Here is a 22,447-nt window from a genome sequence, read left to right on the forward strand (position 1 = left end):
TGTTTTAATGTAAACTGAATTCAGATTAGTGTTTTAATGTAAACTGATTCAGTTATGTTTTAAAAAATGTAAACTGATTCAGTTAGTGTTTTAATGTAAACTGATTCAGTTAGTGTTTTAATGTAAACTGATTCAGTTAGTGTTTTAAAATGTAAACTGATTCAAGTGAGATGTTTTAATGTAAACTGATTCAGTTAGTGTTTTCAATGTAAAAACTGATCAGTTAGTGTTTTTTAATGGTAAACTGATTCAGTTAGTGTTTTAATGTAAACTGATTCAGTTTAGTGTTTTAATGTACTGATTTCAGTTAGTGTAGGAGAGTGGAGCAGATTCATCTGCATAATATGGCCAACAGTAAGCAAATAGCTGTGCACTGACCCACACATTATTGTGATACATCAAACCATCATTATTTTACTAATATAATTAATTCAGATGTTATGGCTCAGCTGTCCCTATAGATCAACCAGTCAGATGGGGAAATATTACAACGAGGTCATCATGAATGTGTTTGGTAAGTCCTTGCTGACATCAAGGTTTTCCATGAACTCTTTCTCAAATGACTCCTAACATGACCCAGGGTAACACTAGTCATGACTGTAAGGGGTAGAAGACGTCTCCCAAATGACTCCTAACATGACCCAGGGTAACACTAGTAATGACTGTAAGGGGTAGAAGACGCCTCCCAAATGACTCCTAACATGACCCAGGGTAACACTAGTCATGACTGTAAGGGGTAGAAGACGTCTCCCAAATGACTCCTAACATGACCCAGGGTAACACTAGTCATGACTGTAAGGGGTAGAAGACGCCTCCCAAATGGCTCCTAACATGACCCATGGTAACACTAGTCATGACTGTAAGGGTAGAAGACGCCTCCCAAATGGCATCCTATTCCCTATGTGCACTATATAGGGAATAGAGTGGCATTTAGACAAAGTCGTGTACTCAGACACTGAAGGGGTGTAGAGAAATGTACTTTGGGTACCACTTTACTTTAATCTATAATGCTTTGTAACTTGTTACAGGCCTGTATAAGCCTGTATGATGTCTTACAAGGCTTATAACATGTAAAATAACATACCATGTCCACGTTCTGCATGGATGTATAGGGGATTGTATAGGAGTATTCATGTACCCTGAATAATGCAATTGCATCATACAAGAGTACAACTCTCTTTTTAATGTGAGTCAATTACAGCTGTGAATGAATCAAAGACGGCCCACATAAACATTTTTGAAAATGTCTGTGCCCAGTTTGATCCCCCTTGAAATTCATACACTACTGAATGTTCTCGTCTAATACTGTATGAGAACGTTATTCAAGCTGATATCTTTCTGCTCCACATCCTGGAAGTCCTACTAGTCTGGCAACAATCACTAACCAAGACACAGGACACAGTCACAACCGTTGTAATTCACTACTTTTCACCAGGGTCCCCATAGGGCTGTGGTCAAAAGTAGTGCACTATATAGGGAATAGGGTGCCATTTGGGATACAGCCACAAACCGTTGTAATTCACTACTTTTCACCAGGGTCCCCATAGGGTGTGGTCAAAAGTAGTGCACTATATAGGGAATAGAGTGCCACTTGGGATACAGTCAAAGAGATATCAAATCCTTTTAATCAGGTATTTAGCAGTAACATTGCACAAGGTCTCCTCACTTAAGGTGCTAACACAGGAGTACATTTGAGATGGCTGACACTGTCATCACGCTTTACAGCTTCCACTTATGGCCCAAATGAGAGAAATTGGCTAAGTGTGTCCAAAGTCATTTGTCCTGTACTTAACATCCAGGAGACACAACTCTGCTGGTGCTAATTATATTTGGCTAGTCCAATGATATTTTGACATGTAATTAGTCTTTTCCTCTCACCTCAAAACATGAGTCTGAGGTGAGAGAGAAGAGGAGGTGGAGGAGGAGAGGAGGAGGAGGAGGAGAGGAGGTGGAGGAGGAGAGGAGGAGGAGGAGGAGAGAGAGGAGGAGGAGAGAGGAGGAGGAGGAGAAGAGGAGAGGAATGGAGGAAGAAGAGGAGAGGAGGAGGAGAAGGAGGAGAGGTGAGGAGGAGAGGAGGAGGAGCGAGAGAGGGAGAGGAGCGAGGAGGAGGAGAGAGAGGAGAGGAGGAGGGAGGAGAGAGGAGGGAGGAGAGAGGAGGAGGAGAGAGGGGAGGAGGAGGAGGAGGAGGGAGAGAGGAGGAGGAGGAGGAGGAGAGAGGAGGAGGAGGAGGGGAGGAGGGAGAGGAGGAGGAGAGGAGGAGGAGGAGGAGAGAGAGAGGAGGAGAGGAGGGAGAGAGGAGGAGGAGAGAGAGAGAGGAGAGAGAGAGAGAGGAGGAGGAGGAGAGAGAAGAGAGAAGAGGGAATTGAGGAAGAGGAGCAGCAGGAGAGGATTTCTTTTTGGGTTATCTCTCCCTTAGGTAAGGCTGAGCCGTCTGCTTCTGTTTTCAGAGCACATAGTAAACCTATACAGATGCATACGTACGTACAGTACATACCATTTAGCAGATAGGCCTAGAGTAAGTGACTATAATGTTTTATATTTCAATATTCACTATAACGCGTGACTGGTGAACGCTGCTGGGTGTGAATGTGGTGTAGGGGAATTAAGGGGGAAATGTAAGACAAGTTGCTGAGGTGGAAACCATAAAGTATAAACTTTAGAGGGAGGAAACTCCACACCATCAAGGGTCCTACGTTCATGTCTGTTAACTCTGATCACTGTGGCTGAGGTGAGAGCCTCAGCGGGAAGCGAGGACCTTAACTCCCATCTGATTCTGGTTTTCTATTCAGTGGGTCTTTCTTAATTTAATTTAATGAGAACGTCCAAAGCCTAGCACTATACCTCAGATAACCCTTCATGGGTGGTAGACTGTAACAAGTTACACTATACCTCAGATAACCCTTAATGGGTGGTAGACTGTAACAAGTTACACCTATACCTCAGATAACCCTTAATGGGTGGTAGACTGTAACAAGTTACACTATACCTCAGATAACCCTTAATGGGTGGTAGACTGTAACAAGTTACACTATACCTCAGATAACCCTTAATGGGTGGTAGACTGTAACAAGTTACACTATACCTCAGATAACCCTTAATGGGTGGTAGACTGTAACAAGTTACACTATACCTCAGATAACCCTTAATGGGTGGTAGACTGTAACAAGTTACACTATACCTCAGATAACCCTTCATGGGTGGTAGACTGTAACAAGTTACACTATACCTCAGATAACCCTCCATGAGTGGTAGACTGTAACAAGTTACACTATACCTCAGATAACCCTTCATGGGTGGTAGACTGTAACAAGTCACACTATACCTCAGATAACCCTTCATGGGTGTAGACTGTAACAAGTTACACTATATGTCAGATAACCCTTCATGGGTGGTAGACTGTAACAAGTCACACTATACCTCAGATAACCCTTCATGGGTGGTAGACTGTAACCGTTGCACCTCAGATAACCCTTCATGGGTGGTAGACTGTAACAAGTTACACTATACCTCAGATAACCTTCATGGGTGGTAGACCTGTAACAAGTACCTATATCTCAGCTAACAATACTTTACCCCAGGATACCCATTATGGGTGGTAACTATAGAAACAATGTGGATTAATTCAAGTCAGGGGAATTTAGTGAAACAAGTTTGGATCCTGAGGGGCGCAGGGTCTAAGGCACTGCATTGCAGTGCTAGAGGCATCACTACAGACCCGGGCTCGATCCCGGGTCTGAAAAGTGTCAGCCGATTTGCAACCCACCGCCCTGTTTCCATGTCGGTGTGTTGCACTTACATTCAGTCCAGTATGAATCACATGAATATGAAGGCATCCATGTATGAAAGTGTGTGTTCCTTGTTTAATGTATGTAGTTCTGTTCCTCTGATGTTCTGGTCTATTCATGTTCTGTATTCTGTCCATGTTTCCTGTTTTGTCTGGACCCCTGGAAGAGTAGCTGCTGCTTTAGCACTAGCTAATAGGGATCCTAATAAATACTAAATACATAATAATGAACATAGTGGACATACAGAATGTAGGATCTTAATTTAAAACCAGTTTGCTAGAGGTTGAAAATAATCCTGCAGCAACAGGAAATTAGAATTTTTATGTGGATTATAATGGAATGAATATTTGGAGGTGCTGACTAATAGATGCTGATCTTTGCGAGTCCATTGGAAAACCTCCTGTTCTTTGTGGTTGAATCTGTGTTCGAAATTCACTGCTCGACTGAGGTACCTTGCAGATAATTGTAGGTGTGAGGTACAGAGATGTGTCAAAAATCATGTTGAACACTATTATTGCACACAGAGTGAGTCCATGTAACTTATCATGTGGTCAAATACTTGACTTTTTAATATTGTTTCATTTCATTGGCCTGAGCTATTGTTAGTTGGAATTCAAGACCAGACTGATCTCAGTTTGTCAGTGTCAGAATAGCCACTCATTTAGTTGTTATTTGTGTGGTGTAAAAAAAAAAAAAGACCTGGGCCTATGATTTCTTAATCCAGCCCCGTCTATGCAGTGGAGCAGAGAACAAACAGGACATGGAATAGCATCTCCTCCTTAGCAGAGAAACCCGAGTCTATCTTCCTTACTTATGTCAGTCAGCGTTAGTCTCTGTTTGGTAATATCTTGGCTACAAAGACTTTAACATGCTTTAGACAGCATTGGTTGCCATGGTTTTAGTCCTGTGTTATGGGATTGTGATTTACCAATGTTACAGATGTAATCTCTCCAGGAGGAAAGTATTCAGGAGGAAAATATTCAGGAGGAAAGTATTCAGGGGGAAAGTATTCAGGGGGAAAATATTCAGGGGGAAAATTTCAGGGGAAAGTATTCAGGGGAAAGTATTCAGGGGAAAGTATTCAGGGGGAAATATTCAGGGGAAAATATTCAGGGGGAAAGTATTCAGGGAAAGTATTCAGGGGAAAGTATTCAGGGGGAAAATATTCAGGAGGAAAGTATTCAGGGGGAAAGTATTCAGGGGGAAAGTATTCAGGAGGAAGTCTTCAGGAGGAAAGTATTCAGGGGGAAGTATTCAGGAGGAAAGTATTCAGGGGAAAGTATTCAGGGGGAAAGTATTCAGGGGGAAAGTATTCAGGGGAAAGTATTCAGGGGAAAGTATTCAGGGGGAAAATATTCAGGGGAAAATATTCAGGGGGAAAGTATTCAGGGGAAAGTATTCAGGGGAAAGTATTCAGGGGAAAATATTCAGGAGGAAAGTATTCAGGGGGAAAGTATTCAGGGGAAAGTATTCAGGAGGAAAGTCTTCAGGAGGAAAGTATTCAGGGGAAAGTATTCAGGAGGAAAGTATTCAGGGGGAAAGTATTCAGGGGGAAAGTATTCAGGGGAAAGTATTCAGGAGAGAAGTATTCAGAGGAAAGTATTCAGAGGAAAGTATTCAGGGGGAAAAGTTATTGGAACGACAAACCACTTATTTTTTGTTAGACTTTTTCTGTTTTCCTCCTTTGCTTAATCATCATGTTTTTTCTGATCATGCCATGCCTGTTGTATTTGACAACCCTTTACACAAAATGAGGATAAATCATAATTTAGGCATGCATGATCACGCATACCAGATGCAGAGGTCAGGATTGGGGGGGTACAATACATACACTCATGTATTCTAATTGTTTTCCTGCACAGAGAATGTTGGTTCCCTTTGCTGGGTACACATGTTAACCAACAAATTAATTGATTTACACATAAACCCTCAGACAAACAGATTACTGATGACAAGAATAAACCAAACACAAACAAATATATTAGATCGTTATGAATTATGCATGAGTTCTACTTTGCTTGGACAAGATTGTTGCCAAGAAACCAAATTCTGTTTTGTTCATTCCAGTTCTAATAACATCCTCCTCCAGCTGACTTCCCCCTGGTTCACAGTCGCTGTCCCTTCAACTCTTTCAGCCGACAGTAGAAATACTACTGGACCTGAATCTATTTCTAAAAACTTGAATTATTTCAAGAGACCAGAGAGTTGTGTGGCCCCTGATTCAATAGAAATGGAATTTGGTTGAATGGTGCTTTAGTTTTCCTATCTGCCACTGAGATGGAGAAGAGAAACCCGTTTCTCTCGCTGTAACTGATATTGCAGCAGAAGCACCAGCGCAATTTTCACATTTTAGAATTATTCAAATTAAAAAGCAGCCATATTCCATTTACAAAACTGGGGCTGCGGACAATAACTGCTGCTATTTTGTACTGGAAGATGTAAATATGAATTCCTGTCGAATGTTATATATTAATCACACAGGGATCATACAGTGTGTCACCTATGATAGAAGGTATAGAGGATAGAACACACAGGATAGAAGGATAGAACACACAGGAGAGAAGGATAGAGGGATGAACACACAGGATAGAAGGATAGAAACACACAGGAGAGATGTATAGAAGGATAGAACACACATGATAGAAGGATAGACACACAGGAGAGAAGGATAGAAGGATAGAACACACAGGAGAGAAGGATAGAACACACAGGATAGAAGGATAGAACACACAGGATAGAAGGATAGAACACACAGATAGAAGGATAGAACACACCAGGAGAGATGTATAGAAGGATAGAACACACAGGATAGAAGGATAGAACACACAGTAGAGAAGGATAGAAGGATAGAACACACAGGAGAGATGTATAGAAGGATAGAATACCCAGATAGAAGGATAAGAACACACAGGAGAGAAGGATAGAAGGATAGAACACACAGGATCGAAGGATAGAACACACAGGAGAGAAGGATAGGAACACACAGGATAGAAGGATAGAACACACAGGATAGAAGGATAGATAGGATAGAACACACAGGATAGAAGGATAGAACACACAGGATAGAAGGATAGAACACACAGGATAGAAGGATATGAACACACAGGCGAGAAGGATAGAAAACACAGGATAGAAGGATAGACACAAGCAGAGATGGATAGAAGGATAGAACACACAGGAGAGAAGGATAGAACCCAGGTTGTAGGATAGAACACACAAGGATAGAAGGATAGATGAATAGAACAATAGGATAGAAGATAGAAGGATATAACACAAAGGACAGAAGATAGAACACATAGGAGAGAAGGATAGAACACACAGGATAGAAGGATAGAACACACAGGTTAGAAGGATAGCACACACAGGATAGAAGGATAGAACACACAGGAGAGATGTATAGGAGGATAGAACACACAGGAGAGATGGGTAGAAGGATAGAACACACAGGATAGAAGGATAGAACACACAGGAGAGAAGGATAGAACACACAGGGGAGAAGGATAGAAGGATAGAACCCACAGGAGAGATGGATAGAAGGATAGAACACACAGGATAGAAGGATAGAAGGATAGAACACACAGGAGAGATGGATAGAAGGATAGAACACACACGATAGAAGGATAGAACACACAGTATAGAAGGATAGAACACACACCATAGAAGGATTGAACACAAAGGATAGAAGGATAGAACTCAAACCATAGAAGGATAGAACACAAGTAGAAGGATAGAAACACACACCATAGAAGGATAGACACACACCATAGAAGGATAGAACACAAAGTATAGAAGGATAGAACACACACCATAGAATGATAGAACACACACCATAGAAGGATAGAACACACACCATAGAAGGATAGAACACAAAGGATAGAAGGATAGAACTCACACCATAAAAGGATAGAACACACACCATAGAAGGATAGAACGCAAAGGATAGAAGGATAGAACACACACCATAGAAGGATAGAACACAAAGGATAGAAGGATAGAACACAAGGATAGAAGGATAGAACACACACCATAGAAGGATAGAACACAAAGGATAGAAGGATATAACACACACCATAGAAGGATAGAACACAAAGTATAGAAGGATAGAACACACACCATAGAAGGATATAACACAAAGGATAGAAGGATAGAACACACGCCATAGAAGGATAGAACACCACCATAGAAGGATATAACACACACCATAGAAGGATATAACACACACCCATAGAAGGATAGAACACAAAGTATAGAAGGATAGAACACACACCATAGAAGGATAGAACACAAAGGATAGAAGGATAGAACTCACACCCATAGAAGGATAGAACACAAAGGATAGAAGGATAGAACACACACCATAGAAGGATAGAACACAAAGGATAGAAGGATAGAACACAAAGGATAGAAGGATAGAACTCACACCATAGAAGATAGAACACAAAGTATAGAAGGATAGAACACCCACCATAGAAGGATAGAACACAAAGGATAGAAGGATAGAACACAAAGGATAGAAGGATATAAACCACACCATAGAAGGATAGAACACAAAGTATAGAAGGATAGAACACACACCCTAGAAGGATATAACACAAGAGATAGAAGGATAGAACACACGCCATAGAAGGAATAGAACACACACCATAGAAGGATATAACACACACCATAGAAGGATATAACACACACCCATAGAAGGATAGAACACAAAGTATAGAGGATAGAACACACACCATAGAAGGATAGAACACAAGGATAGAAGGATAGGACACACACCATAGAAGGATAGAACACACACCATAGAAGGATAGAACACAAAGGATAGAAGGATATAACACAGTATAGAAGGATAGAACACACACCATAGAAGGATAGAACACACACCATAGAAGGATAGAACACACACCATAGAAGGATAGAACACAAAGTATAGAAGGATAGAACACACACCATAGAAGGATAGAACTCACACCATAGAAGGATAGAACACAAAGTATAGAAGGATAGAACACACACCATAGAAGGATAGAACACAAAGGATAGAAGGATAGAACACAAAGGATAGAAGGATAGAACACACACCATAGAAGGATATAACACAAAGGATAGAAGGATAGAACACACGCCATAGAAGGATAAAACACACACCATAGAAGGATATAACACACACCATAGAAGGATATAACACACACCATAGAAGGATAGAACACAAAGTATAGAAGGATAGAACACACACCATAGAAGGATAGAACACAAAGGATAGAAGGATAGGACACACACCATAGAAGGATAGAACACACACCATAGAAGGATAGAACACAAAGGATAGAAGGATATAACACAGGATAGAAGGATAGAACACACAGTATAGAAGGATAGAACACACACCATAGAAGGATAGAACACAAACCATAGAAGGATAGAACACAAAGTATAGAAGGATAGAACACACACCATAGAAGGATAGAACACAAAGGATAGAAGGATAGAACACACACCATAGAAGGATAGAACACACACCATAGAAGGATAGAACACAAAGGATAGAAGGATAGAACACACAGTATAGAAGGAAATAATGAGTCATGAAGAACAATGTTTCTGAAATCTGGGAGGGAGTCTGTTTCTGTTTCAATCTACGAATTTTTAAGAACATTTGAAATGTTTCAGAAACAGATGAAGGGAACTGTGTATGGGATATATAGTTGACGTTATTTGTTGACATTCTTCAATTTAAACGTTGTACAGATGTAGGATCTTAATTTGGTCACTCGTTTGTTACTGAGAATTTTCCTATACAGCAGGAAATGCAACTTGTAGTGCTTTTGAGTTTAAGAAGGCTTCTAAAGTTTGTTATTTCAGACTTGCTTTCCCTTCACGATAATAGTATCAACCCCTACAAAATGTCCATGAATTATAATCCACATAATTATTAACATTTCCTGTTGCTGCAGCATTATTTTTCTTGCTGTTGCAAACTGGATCAAATTAAGGTCCTACATCTGTATGCTATCTAGTCCTTTCAGATGAGGAGTAAGAAACCAGAATAATAAAGCATGTTAAATTAAATAGAGATACGATTTGAGTCTAACTTATATGATGATGGTATATTTTCTGACGCACAATGTGTAAGGAACAAAGAACACAAGGAACAATAACGATGGCATTGAAACCAGCTTCTATCAAATCACTGAGTTCCTTGATATTCCAACGGCACAGAGGATCTTTCATTCCATTGACCCTTATCAGTGTGCTCTTACGGCTGTAATACAACGGCTGTAATACAACACAGAGGATCTTTCATTCCATTGACCCTTATCAGTGTGCTCTTACGGCTGTAATACAACGGCTGTAATACAACACAGAGGATCTTTCATTCCATTGACCCTTATCAGTGTGCTCTTACGGCTGTAATACAACGGCTGTAATACAACACAGAGGATCTTTCATTCCATTGACCCTTATCAGTGTGCTCTTACGGCTGTAATACAACACAGAGGACAAGAGATGCATTCAAAACCTACATTGAATTTCCTCTGGCCTTCGCCGCTTATTGTCTCATACAATTGCAGAAAAATACGTGCCTGTAGCTTAATGAAATACAGGAACCCTGTATGTGAGATAAGAGGTGTCTGTAGCTTAATGAAATACAGGAACCCTGTATGTGAGATAATAGGTGCCTGTAGCTTAATGAAATACAGGAACCCTGTATGTGAGATAAGAGGTGTCTGTAGCTTAATGAAATACAGGAACCCTGTATGTGAGATAATAGGTGCCTGTAGCTTAATGAAATACAGGAACCCTGTATGTGAGATAAGAGGTGTCTGTAGCTTAATGAAATACAGGAACCCTGTATGTGAGATAAGAGGTGTCTGTAGCTTAATGAAATACAGGAACCCTGTATGTGAGATAATAGGTGTCTGTAGCTTAATGAAATACAGGAACCCTGTATGTGAGATAATAGGTGTCTGTAGCTTAATGAAATACAGGAACCCTGTATGTGAGATAATAGGTGTCTGTAGCTTAATGAAATACAGGAACCCTGTATGTGAGATAAGAGGTGTCTGTAGCTTAATGAAATACAGGACCCTGTATGTGAGATAATAGGTGTCTGTAGCTTAATGAAATACAGGAACCCTGTATGTGAGATAATAGGTGTCTGTAGCTTAATGAAATACAGGAATCCTGTATGTGAGATAATAGGTGTCTGTAGCTTAATGAAATACAGGAACCCTGTATGATGTCATGTCCCTGTTTGTGAGATAAGAGGGGATCGGTGATGTCATGTCCCTGTATGTGAGATAAGAGGGATCGGTGATGTCATGTCCCTGTATGTGAGATAAGAGGGGATCGGTGATGTCATGTCCCTGTTTGTGAGATAAGAGGGGATCGGTGATGTCATGTCCCTGTATGTGAGATAAGAGGGGATCGGTGATGTCATGTCCCTGTATGTGAGATAACAGGGGATCGGTGATGTCATGTCCCTGTATGTGAGATAAGAGGGGATCGGTGATGTCATGTCCCTGTATGTGAGATAAGAGGGGATCGTGATGTCATGTCCCTGTATGTGAGATAAGAGGGGATCGTGATGTCATGTCCCTGTATGTGAGATAAGAGGGGATCGTGATGTCATGTCCTTGTATGTGAGATAAGAGGGGATCGGTGATGTCATGTCCCTGTATGTGAGATAAGAGGGGATCGTGATGTCATGTCCCTGTATGTGAGATAACAGGGGATCGGTGATGTCATGTCCCTGTTCCCCTCATGTTATTATACGTTGTCAAGAGAAAAGTCAGACTGCGTCCCTATTTACTATGAAGTGCCCAGGTTTTGGTCAACAGTAGTGCACAATGAAGGCAAAAGTCAGGCTGCGTCCCTATTTCCAATGAAGTGCCCAGGTTTTGGTCAACAGTAGTGCACAATGAAGGCAAAAGTCAGACTGTGTCCCTATTTCCTATGAAGTGCCCAGGTTTTGGTCAACAGTAGTGCACAATGAAGGCAAAAGTCAGACTGCGTCCCTATTTACTATAAAGTGCCCAGGCTTTAGTCAAACGTAGTGCACGATAAAGGGAACAGAATGCCATTTGGGATGCAGACCCAGACTAAAATTCCCCGATGGTATTTAGAAGATTTATTCATTTCATCTGATTTTAATCTTCATAGGCGTTTTTTTCTGCTGAAGTAATTGTCCTCAGATCCCCTTACAGAGGACGGCGGCCCCGAAGCTAATACATACAGAGTATAGGATCGTCTGAAGACATTCTGAGTAGAATTACGTACAGTACACTTTGCCAAAAGTAAGCACCCTTGAACCTCGTAGAAGACGGACAAAACAGTGTTTTCATCTTCAGAGCATTTAGAAATATAGTTTATATCAATAGAAATCAAAAGCGTAATTCCATACATAACAGATACATCAGCATCACCATGGATTAGAGAAGAGCAAGGAGAAAACAGCAGAAAGGAAAGCTTGTTTACTTACATGACGCTGTTATCCCACAGTGCACAGTAAGGACTCAGGGTTCCCTGCATTACCAAGAAGAAGAGAGCACGCTGAAAACCTTCACTCATTAGATAACCACAACAAAATGACCAAAGCCTCACAGTTAGTCATTTCTGCACGTAATTATCCAAGAATAACTCACTAAACAAATTGTTCTTTTAAAACTAACGGCTATGGCAAGACCTCTTTAGATTGCAGTTCAGGGTTAAAATGTAAAATGCCAATGAGAATTGGTGGCAGTTTCACTTTGAATCACTTTAGCCTCAATAAGCATTGAAGTACCCAACAATGGCTACAGCCACACGTTTAGAGTGCATTAGCCAACAAACAATGGTAGAGTAATTGATTCGATGATTAATTTGCAGGCGCCCAGTGTAGTAGGTGTGTCAGGGGAGAGAGAGAGAGAGAGAGAGAGAGAGAGAGAGAGAGAGCGAGAGAGAGAGAGAGAGAGATTGAGAGAGAGAGAGAGAGATTGAGAGAGAGAGAGAGAGATTGAGAGAGAGAGAGAGAGAGATTGAGAGAGAGAGAGAGAGAGAGAGAGAGAGAGAGAGAGAGATTGAGAGAGAGAGAGAGAGAGAGAGAGAGAGAGATAGAGAGAGAGAGAGAGAGAGAGAGAGAGAGAGAGAGAGAGAGAGAGCGAGAGAGAGAGAGAGAGAGATGGCACTGTCCAGATAATTACAAGGACAAGCTCTCTTTACAACCCTGGCCTTTTAGTTAATCTCTGAGATAAAGACTATCGTTCAGAGGTGTCGTCCAAGGTGATGCAAAGCAGCATGTCATTGTCAGAGCCCATATATTTCAACTTGTCCTTCTGATTCAGGTCTGGGCCTGTGTTTATCAAGCGTCTCAGAGTAGTTGCCTTTAATAATGAAATTAATTAGGTTAATATGGACAGGGATGACCTGATCCTAGGTCAGCACTCGTACTCTGAGATGCTTTGTGAATATAGGTCCAATATATTTGGTAACCGTGTTTGAGTGTGGACTCAGGTACATGGATTACCGTCATGTAACTGGGTCCAATGTATCGGTTACACAATTATCTGATTGGATATTAAACATCTGCCTTCTCTGTGTCGCTTGTATGCCTTTTCAAGAAGTGAGGGAGTCTTGGGCAGGTACTTACATTGTGAGGAGGTCATTCTTGCCCTCGAATGAATTCAAATGAAAGATGAAAGATGAATAAAATAAAGGTCCTTACGTTGGCCAGGTGAGCCAGCTCGATCTCCAGGTGTGACTCTGTTATCCTGGGCTCTGGTCTCACTGTGACAGCAATGACTTTGGAGCTCACTGCCGTGTGGTTCCTGGGTGGAAAACAGAGTGATGTACACCATGAGATGGGGGCGGAAGGGTAGCCTAGTGGTTAGAGAGTTGGACTAGTAACTGGAAGGTTGCAAGTTCAAACCCCCGAGCTGACAAGGCCACACGTTTAGAGTGCATTAGCCAACAAACAATGGTAGAGTAATTGATTCGATGACAAATCTGTCGTTCTGCCCCTGAACAAGCAGTTAACCCACTGTTCCTAGGCCGTCATTGAAAATAAGAATTTGTTCTTAACTGACTTGCCTAGTTAAATCAAGGTTAAAAAAAAAAGTACACTGATTGGAAGTTGTGTCACTTAGGCACTGCTACATAAATACCGTGTGTTCGGTCCCACTTTAAACAAAGTACATCTTATAAAGCCTATATATAGCTTCATAATGGCTTCATGATCACTACATAAAGGCTTTATAAGCACTACATAAATGCTTCACAAATCGTACAAACCATATGACTAAACTTTGTTCTGTCTTATCATAAGGGTATATGTCAGACAAATGCATTACAATCTCTGGGAGAGTTTTCTTTGTGAGTCAGGATTTTGCACAAAAGGTGTGTTAATAAATGTTTCCCTAAATGAGTTGTGTTTCATAGACTTACCAAAGATAGAATCATATACAGCGTTTACAACATGACCCCTCATTCAGAATGTTGATACTATTGATGCACATTCAGGTTCATCTGATATTATCAATGTCCTTTGATGCAAAGAACAACACAAAATGTCATGTCACACCTCTCTGTGAGGCACTTGACAAACACACCTGCTGTGGCACTGCAGGACAAGACCTGACACACAAAATGACACACGTGAAGCAAGTCACCCCAAATACATGTGAACTGGAGCCCAGACAGAGCGAGAGGAGAGAAATTAGGCACTGGGGGGCCAACTTAGGCACTGGGGGGCCAACTTAGGGTGTGATTTCATGGTCCATTTGGAGCGAGTCACAAAAGATTGAAAATAGACACGTCTGGAGGTCTGGCCTTTTCTACGTTAAATGAATCACGGTGAAGTGTCTCTACCAAACAACCTGAATCTAACAGAGATCTTTAAACACTGTCTGTATCACAAATGGCACCCAATTCCCTTTTTACTGCACAAAAGTACTACACAGTATTTATTCTGGATCCACATTAGCTGCTGCCATCCTGGGGTCCAGGGAATATGGTGCCATTTGGGACGCATTCAGTGCCTCTCCCTCATCTCATGCAGTGTATATCTAGTCTATCTCCACTGCAAAGCAAGACAAATCCCCAAACCAACTTCAAATGACACGCCTCCTCTCCTTTTGTCTTCAGCTTATTTACTTCCTGAATATAGATATGGGGGGGGGGGGGGGGATTCTATTGCTGAATAAAAATGGATGACTTTCTCTCTACAGTGGTAATGTGTTTTGAAACATAATAATACATTGTAGTTCATGAAAGGGTGACTTGGTAGAAAGCGGTCTTGGTACACTTCTGAGCCTGCCTCTCTTCTCACCTCACCTGAACTGCCCCACAAAAAGAGACTGAAAGAGAACTACTCAAAAGGAAGTTAATTGGAGCCTTTGTACTTTTCCAGGTTCAGATCTACACTATGTCCTCTTTGCACTTGATTTGTCTTCATCTTCAAGGGAACGTGTGTCATGGGGTGGAGAACAGAGAATGTCACATTTCCTTTCCCTCTTTCATCTCTCTCTCTTTCATTTACCTCCTGGGGAAACAAAACAGTAGGTTGTGACACCACCAAACTGATACTACAATGACTGACTGATTCAAATGGCACCCTACTCCCTATAATATAGTGCACTACTTTTGACTGGGCCCAAAGGACTATGGTCAAAAGTAGTGCTAAATGTAGGGAATAGTGTGCCATTTTGGTTTCTGACTGACAGTGTCTGACCTACAGTTCTCTAGGGAGGGTCTGAGAAGGTTCTAGAGCTCTCAGCTGGGCCCAAAGATGTTCCATAGAACGTCTGGAACTCTCTAGAGAGAAAGACTGGGTTCGATGTTTGATCCTGGGCAAGAACACCACAATCTGGGTCAGTCTGTCTGCTGTTTCCATAAACAGGCCACATAACTAAGTCAAATATGGATTTAGGACTGGATCACAAAGAAAACTAGTGCAGATACAACATCAATGGGTGGATTTTATAAGAGTATAATATCAGTGACCAGAGGAAATACAACATCAATGGATGGCTTTTATAAGAGTAGAATATCAGTGACCAGAGGAAATACAACATCAATGGATGGCTTTTATAAGAGTAGAATATCAGTGACCAGAGGAAATACAATAACAATGGATGGCTTTTATAAGAGTAGAATATCAGTGACCAGAGGAAATACAATAACAATGGATGGCTTTTATAAGAGTAGAATATCAGTGACCAGAGGAAATACAACAACAATGGATGGCTTTTATAAGAGTAGAATATCAGTGACCAGAGGAAATACAATAACAATGGATGGCTTTTATAAGAGTAGAATATCAGTGACCATTGGAAATCTATCTGCACTGCTAATGCTATAATTTCATCAGTAGATTATATCTATTTGACTATATTTCCTTCAGGACCATCCTACAGTGGGCTAATGTATAGTTGTAGTGCAGCACTCCCAAGGAAGCTAAGAATAGCAACATCATTTCTTTGAAAGGGTGGAGTGCCGTGTTGTTTGGGTTAGTTGAGACTGGGAACCAAGAAACGGGACCCCGTGGGTAGATCACTGCTCTGAGGAGAGACTGACTGATGGCTGCATTTAACTTCAGGTAGATACCATTGCTGAATGTGTTATTTTATCTTATCTGCTATTGGTTTTCCTCTCAGTGTATGAGGACCTGTTGCAAAAGCTGTCTACTCTGTCAAAAGCAAGCTTTGTGCAACAGCAAAATACATCTGATTGTGGGTTGTTGTAGGTAACATCTCTAGCCAGCTAGCTAACATGTAGCCAGTAGCTAACTATCTAGCTATCCAGCGCTGTACACCAGCGCTAACTAATTATGTGAGAGAAACATTAATAGCAACCCATATTGACAAAGTGAAAACATGCATTTAGAAAATGTTTGCTAATTAACAGAAAATGAATATATATAAATATCTCATTTGCGTAAGCATTCACACCTCTGAGTCAATACATGTTAGAATCACCTTTGTAGTGACTGGGTGTATTGATACATCGTCTAAAGTGTAATTCATAACTTTAACATGCTCAGAGGGATATTCAATGTCTGCTTAAAAAAATAAAAAAAACATCTACCAATTAGGTGCCCTTCTTTGCTAGGCATTGGAAAATACCATTAGTCTTTTATGGAATCTGTGCTGAATCTGTGTTTGAAACTCACTGTTCGACTAAGGGATCTTATAGATCATTGTAAGTGTGGGGTACAGAGATGAGGTAGTCATTCAAAAATCATGTTAAACACTATTATTTCATACCGAGTGACGCCATGCAACTTATTATGTGACTTATAAAGCACAGTTTTACTGCTGAATTTATTTAGGCTCCTTGACATAACAAAGTGGTTGAATACTTATTACATTTTCAGCTTTCAGCTTTTCATTTTAAATGACTTTGTTAAAATTTCTAAAAACATAATTCCACTTTGACATTATGACAGAACACCTAATTTTGAATCCATTTTAAATTCAGGCTTTGGAAAAAGGGGTGTGAATACTTTCTGAAGGCTCTGTATATCTTTACAGCCACACACTGATGGGTGACACGCCCATCATAGAGAATAATGCTTCTAGCCACCTGACGTTAGCTAAGTAGAGGACTTGGCCACATTCCTAGGCTCATTCTGTATCAGCATAAGAGAGAAGATTGGTAAAGTCATTGTTATAATTTTAATAAAGTACTGATGTGTACACATTTTTGTGACAAAAATGGGGCGGCAGGATAGCCTAGTGGTTAAAGTGTTGGACTAGTAACCGGAAGGTTGCAAGTTGCGTGCTTCTACACCTGCATTGCTTGCTGTTTGGGGTTTTAGGCTGGGTTTCTGTACAGCACTTTGAGATATCAGCTGATGTACGAAGGGCTATATAAATACATTTGATTTAATATGATTTGATTCAAACCCCCAAGCTGACAAGGTACAAATCTGTCATTCTGCCCCTGAACAGGCAGTTAACCCACTGTTCCCAGGCCGTCATTGAAAATAAGAATTTGTTCTTAACTGACTTGCCTGGTTAAATAAAGGTAAAACATGAACTCATATTAACACAGATGGTTGTTTCAATGTATCTTACTTTGTATAGCTTTTGCTCGGGCATCCTTTTGTCTTTCACTCTATGCAAGAGACTCAAATTCTAGGCTTGTGTCCCGAATGGCACCCTATTCCCTACAAAGTGTACTTTAGATCAGAGCCCTACATAGGGAATAGGGTGTGATTTCATACGCAGCCTTGCTCTAACTGGGTGAGAGCCTTGACGATACGTAATGACAGTAATGTCCAAACTGATAAACAGAATAACTAACAATATTGGAAACCAGCTTGAAAGCATAAACCAACCATGAAATATTGCTTAGTCGTCCGTTGTCCCTTCTAATTAGTAGTATGAGAACATAATATGATTTAACCAGGATGGAGTTCAGATATTATGATGATTATTTTAACCCAATTTTGTGTTGCTTCCCGAATGGTACCCTATTCCTTATTTAGTGCACTACTTTTGACCAGGGCTTTGGTCAAAAGAAGTACATTATATAGGGAATAGGGTGCGATTTGGGACACAGCTGTGGTGTCATCCTCCTCAGCAGAAAGCAGAGATTAATTGTTGTTGAGTCTGGGAGCAAAGCTTGTCGTTTTAATTCATGAAATGTTACAGGGAAACTTGAGTTGATCAGCTTTGATGGATTCTTTGATAATTGGCTTGTCATCTATGGATTACACGACTGAAAGATTGTATTCTACTACGGTATTCTGAAAGAAAGTGATGCCATTTTTCCTTTTGAAGTATTGATGATGTTCTGGTAGAATGATGCATCATGGTAGTAATATGTCTGTTTTACCTCCACATCATTTTTGATCTACTGTATATAATGTGCCTTGAGAAGGGTTTTTGTATCCTCGTAGGTACAGTAGTATGTATAGTGCAGTACGTAAAATGAGCTTTTGCAAGTACATATAGTGCAATGTAGAGGCCATTTCCTGGAAAAGCAAAGTGGAAGGAGTCTTTTATGAACCCTCCCTGGATAGCCTACACTACCTGTCAAATACTATTGGAGGATTTACACTCAGGCAGTGCAGCAGACACTTTGTCAGAGAATAAAGTTGAGATCATATTTTACATCTCACTGCTGTCTCGCCTGGACCGTGTCCCAAATGACTACTTATTCCCTCTGTCTCCCTCTCCTCTGCTGTGAGACAGAGAGAGAGACAGAGAGAGAGACAGAGAGGGACAGAGAGAGAGACAGAGAGGGGCAGAGAGAGAGAGACAGAGAGAGACAGAGAGAGAGACAGAGATAGAGACAGGGAGAGAGACAGAGAGAGAGACAGAGACAGAGAGAGACAGAGAGAGAGAGGGGGAGAGAGAGAGAGAGAGAGACAGAGAGAGAGAGAGACAGAGAGAGACAGAGAGAGAGTGAGACAGAGAGAGAGACAGGGAGAGAGACAGAGAGAGAGACAGAGAGAGGAGTGACAGAGACAGAGACAGAGACAGCGACAGCGAGAGAGAGAGAGAGAGAGAGAGAGAGAGAGAGAGAGAGAGAGAGAGAAGGAGTGACAGAGAGAGAAGGAGTGACAGAGAGAAAGAGAGTGACAGAGAGAAAGAGAGTGACAGAGTGCTAGAGAGAGAGAGAGAGAGAGAGAGAGAGAGAAGGAGTGACAGAGAGAGAAGGAGTGACAGAGAGAAAGAGAGTGACAGAGAGAAAGAGAGTGACAGAGTGCTAGAGAGAGAGAGAGAGAGAGAGAGAGAGAGAGAGAGATATTGATAGAGAAGATGTATGGTCCATCTTACCTTGGTGAAGGCAGCATCAGTCCCAGAGTCTTGTATAGGACTGTCCCCAGGATGAAAACAGGTGATCCATCCATGTCTGATGGGCAGAAGGAAATCAGTTTGGACACCGTTGGTTACAGGACAGTTTAGTTGTGGTAGTGGTTGTACAGTGTCTTATGAATGGGCTGGCCATCTGAAAGATGTAATGAACCTTAATAATCTCAACAACACCACAGCGCAGGGTCAACAGATAGTCATAAACCAACATATCAGGCCACAGACGCAGACTAACTCTTAATGATGGGCTTTATTTGGAGCTATATTTGACCAGGCAGCGAAACAAGCCACTTCACAACTTTCCTGCCAACAGCAATCAGCTAAATTGTCCTCAACAATGATCCATTGATAAAGGGATGGTCCAATGAATCTTTGCCTGTAAGGCAGTGGTCACTTCAAGAGGTTCCTAATCAATCACCAAACACTTCTGTAGAAATGCCACAAATAAAGGCTTTGCACTCCCTTTATGTATTTGTGTTGTGCTGTTTGCGGGAGGTGCACTTGATTCAGCAGCCCTGTGGGTGGTAGGTGCACTTGATTCAGCAGCCCTGTGGGTGGGAGGTGCACTTGATTCAGCAGCCCTGTGGGTGGTAGGTGCACTTGATTCAGCAGCCCTGTGGGTGGGAGGTGCACTTGATTCAGCAGCCCTGTGGGTGGTAGGTGCACTTGATTCAGCAGCCCTGTGGGTGGTAGGTGCACTTGATTCAGCAGCCCTGTGGGTGGGGGGTGCACTTGATTCAGCAGCCCTGTGGGTGGTAGGTGCACTTGATTCAGAAGCCCTGTGGGTGGTAGGTGCACTTGATTCAGAAGCCCTGTGGGTGGTAGGTGCACTTGATTCAGAAGCCCTGTGGGTGGTAGGTGCACTTGATTCAGAAGCCCTGTGGGTGGTAGGTGCACTTGATTCAGAAGCCCTGTGGGTGGGATGTGCACTTGATTCAGAAGCCCTGTATACGGGTAAGCAAAGTGTTCCCATTTTGAACCATTTCATTGTGCCTACGGCTCCCACAACCTCGGCCACAGCAAAGTTTGATGCCTACATGAGATTTCATAACTCTTAAAACAATGACCAGAGAGAGACTGTCAACAGCAAATAAGTGTTTTTTTTATGAGCGAGTTCATGTCTAAGTTTATTCAGCACTGTCAACACTGTTATTATTCAGGACTGTCAACACTGTTATTATTCAGGACTGTCAACACTGTTATTATTCAGGACTGTCAACACTGTTATTATTCAGGACTGTCAACACTGTTATTATTCAGGACTGTCAACACTGTTATTATTCAGGACTGTCAACACTGTTATTATTCAAAGCTACTACAAAGCATAAAACTTGCTTCTCCCTACTTCCACTCGCGCTGCAATGAATGAGTAACGATGTGTATCTACCCTGCCTTTTTATTATTATTAGCAGCTTGTCTATTTCAATATTGAGGAATATTTCCCTTTCTCTGGTCATAGGAACAACATGAATTTGTGCCTGAGGCAGATGTGGTGTGACTCAAGTTTTGCCATCAGGTGGAAGACAGTGTCTCCTCTCTCTGGTCAGTCTCACCAGAGGAAAGGAAGGAGAGAGCAGGTGGAAGACAGTGTCTCCTCTCTCTGGTCAGTCTCACCAGAGGAAAGGAAGGATAGAGCAGGTGGAAGACAGTGTCTCCTCTCTCTGGTCAGTCTCACCAGAGGAAAGGAAGGATAGAGCAGGTGGAAGACAGTGTCCCCTCTCTCTGGTCAGTCTCACCAGAGGAAAGGAAGGAGAGAGCAGGTGGAAGACAGTGTCTCCTCTCTCTGGTCAGTCTCACCAGAGGAAAGGAAGGAGAGAGCAGGTGGAAGACAGTGTCCCCTCTCTCTGGTCAGTCTCACCAGAGGAAAGGAAGGAGAGAGCAGGTGGAAGACAGTGTCTCCTCTCTCTGGTCAGTCTCACCAGAGGAAAGGAAGGAGAGAGCAGGTGGAAGACAGTGTCCCCTCTCTCTGGTCAGTCTCACCAGAGGAAAGGAAGGAGAGAGCAGGTGGAAGACAGTGTCCCCTCTCTCTGGACAGTCTCACCAGAGGAAAGGAAGGAGAGAGCAGGTGGAAGACAGTGTCTCCTCTCTCTGGTCAGTCTCACCGGAGGAAAGGAAGGAGAGAGCAGGTGGAAGACAGTGTCTCCTCTCTCTGGTCAGTCTCACCAGAGGAAAGGAAGGAGAGAGCAGGTGGAAGACAGTGTCCCTTCTCTCTGGTCAGTCTCACCGGAGGAAATGAAGGAGAGAGCAGGTGGAAGACAGTGTCTCCTCTCTCTGGTCAGTCTCACCGGAGGAAAGGAAGGAGAGAGCAGGTGGAAGACAGTGTCAGGGTTCAGGGACCGTGAGAGGAGGACCCTCTGCTGCTCTCTCCCTCTCTCTGGTCAGTCTCACCGGAGGAAAGGAAGGAGAGATCAGGGACCATGAGAGGAGGACCCTCTGCTGCTCTCTCCCTCTCTCTGGTCAGTCTCACCAGAGGAAAGGAAGGAGAGATCAGGGACCGTGAGAGGAGGACCCTCTGCTGCTCTCTCCCTCTCTCTGGTCAGTCTCACCAGAGGAAAGGAAGGAGAGATCAGGGACCGTGAGAGGAGGACCCTCTGCTGCTCTCTCCCTCTCTCTGGTCAGTCTCACCAGAGGAAAGGAAGGAGAGATCAGGGACCGTGAGAGGAGGACCCTCTGCTGCTCTCTCCCTCTCTCTGGTCAGTCTCACCAGAGGAAAGGAAGGAGAGATCAGGGACCGTGAGAGGAGGACCCTCTGCTGCTCTCTCCCTCTCTCTGGTCAGTCTCACCAGAGGAAAGGAAGGAGAGATCAGGGACCGTGAGAGGAGAACCCTCTGCTGCTCTCTCCCTCTCTCTGGGCAGTCTCACCAG

At 42.3% G+C, this 22,447-nt stretch overlaps 1 protein-coding gene across 1 annotated transcript in view; it reads right to left on the reverse strand.

The window, feature by feature from the left end:
* adgrb3 (adhesion G protein-coupled receptor B3) overlaps nt 1-22,447 on the reverse strand; it is a 396,998-nt gene that overhangs the window by 127,037 nt on the left and 247,514 nt on the right. The window contains 3 exon segments of the mRNA XM_031813016.1: nt 12,265-12,308; nt 13,486-13,588; nt 19,547-19,622. Coding sequence (XP_031668876.1) covers nt 12,265-12,308; nt 13,486-13,588; nt 19,547-19,622 — 223 coding nt within the window.

The sequence above is a fragment of the Oncorhynchus kisutch genome, unplaced genomic scaffold (assembly GCF_002021735.2).
Source record: "Oncorhynchus kisutch isolate 150728-3 unplaced genomic scaffold, Okis_V2 Okis04b-Okis11a_hom, whole genome shotgun sequence".
NCBI lineage: Eukaryota > Metazoa > Chordata > Actinopteri > Salmoniformes > Salmonidae > Oncorhynchus > Oncorhynchus kisutch.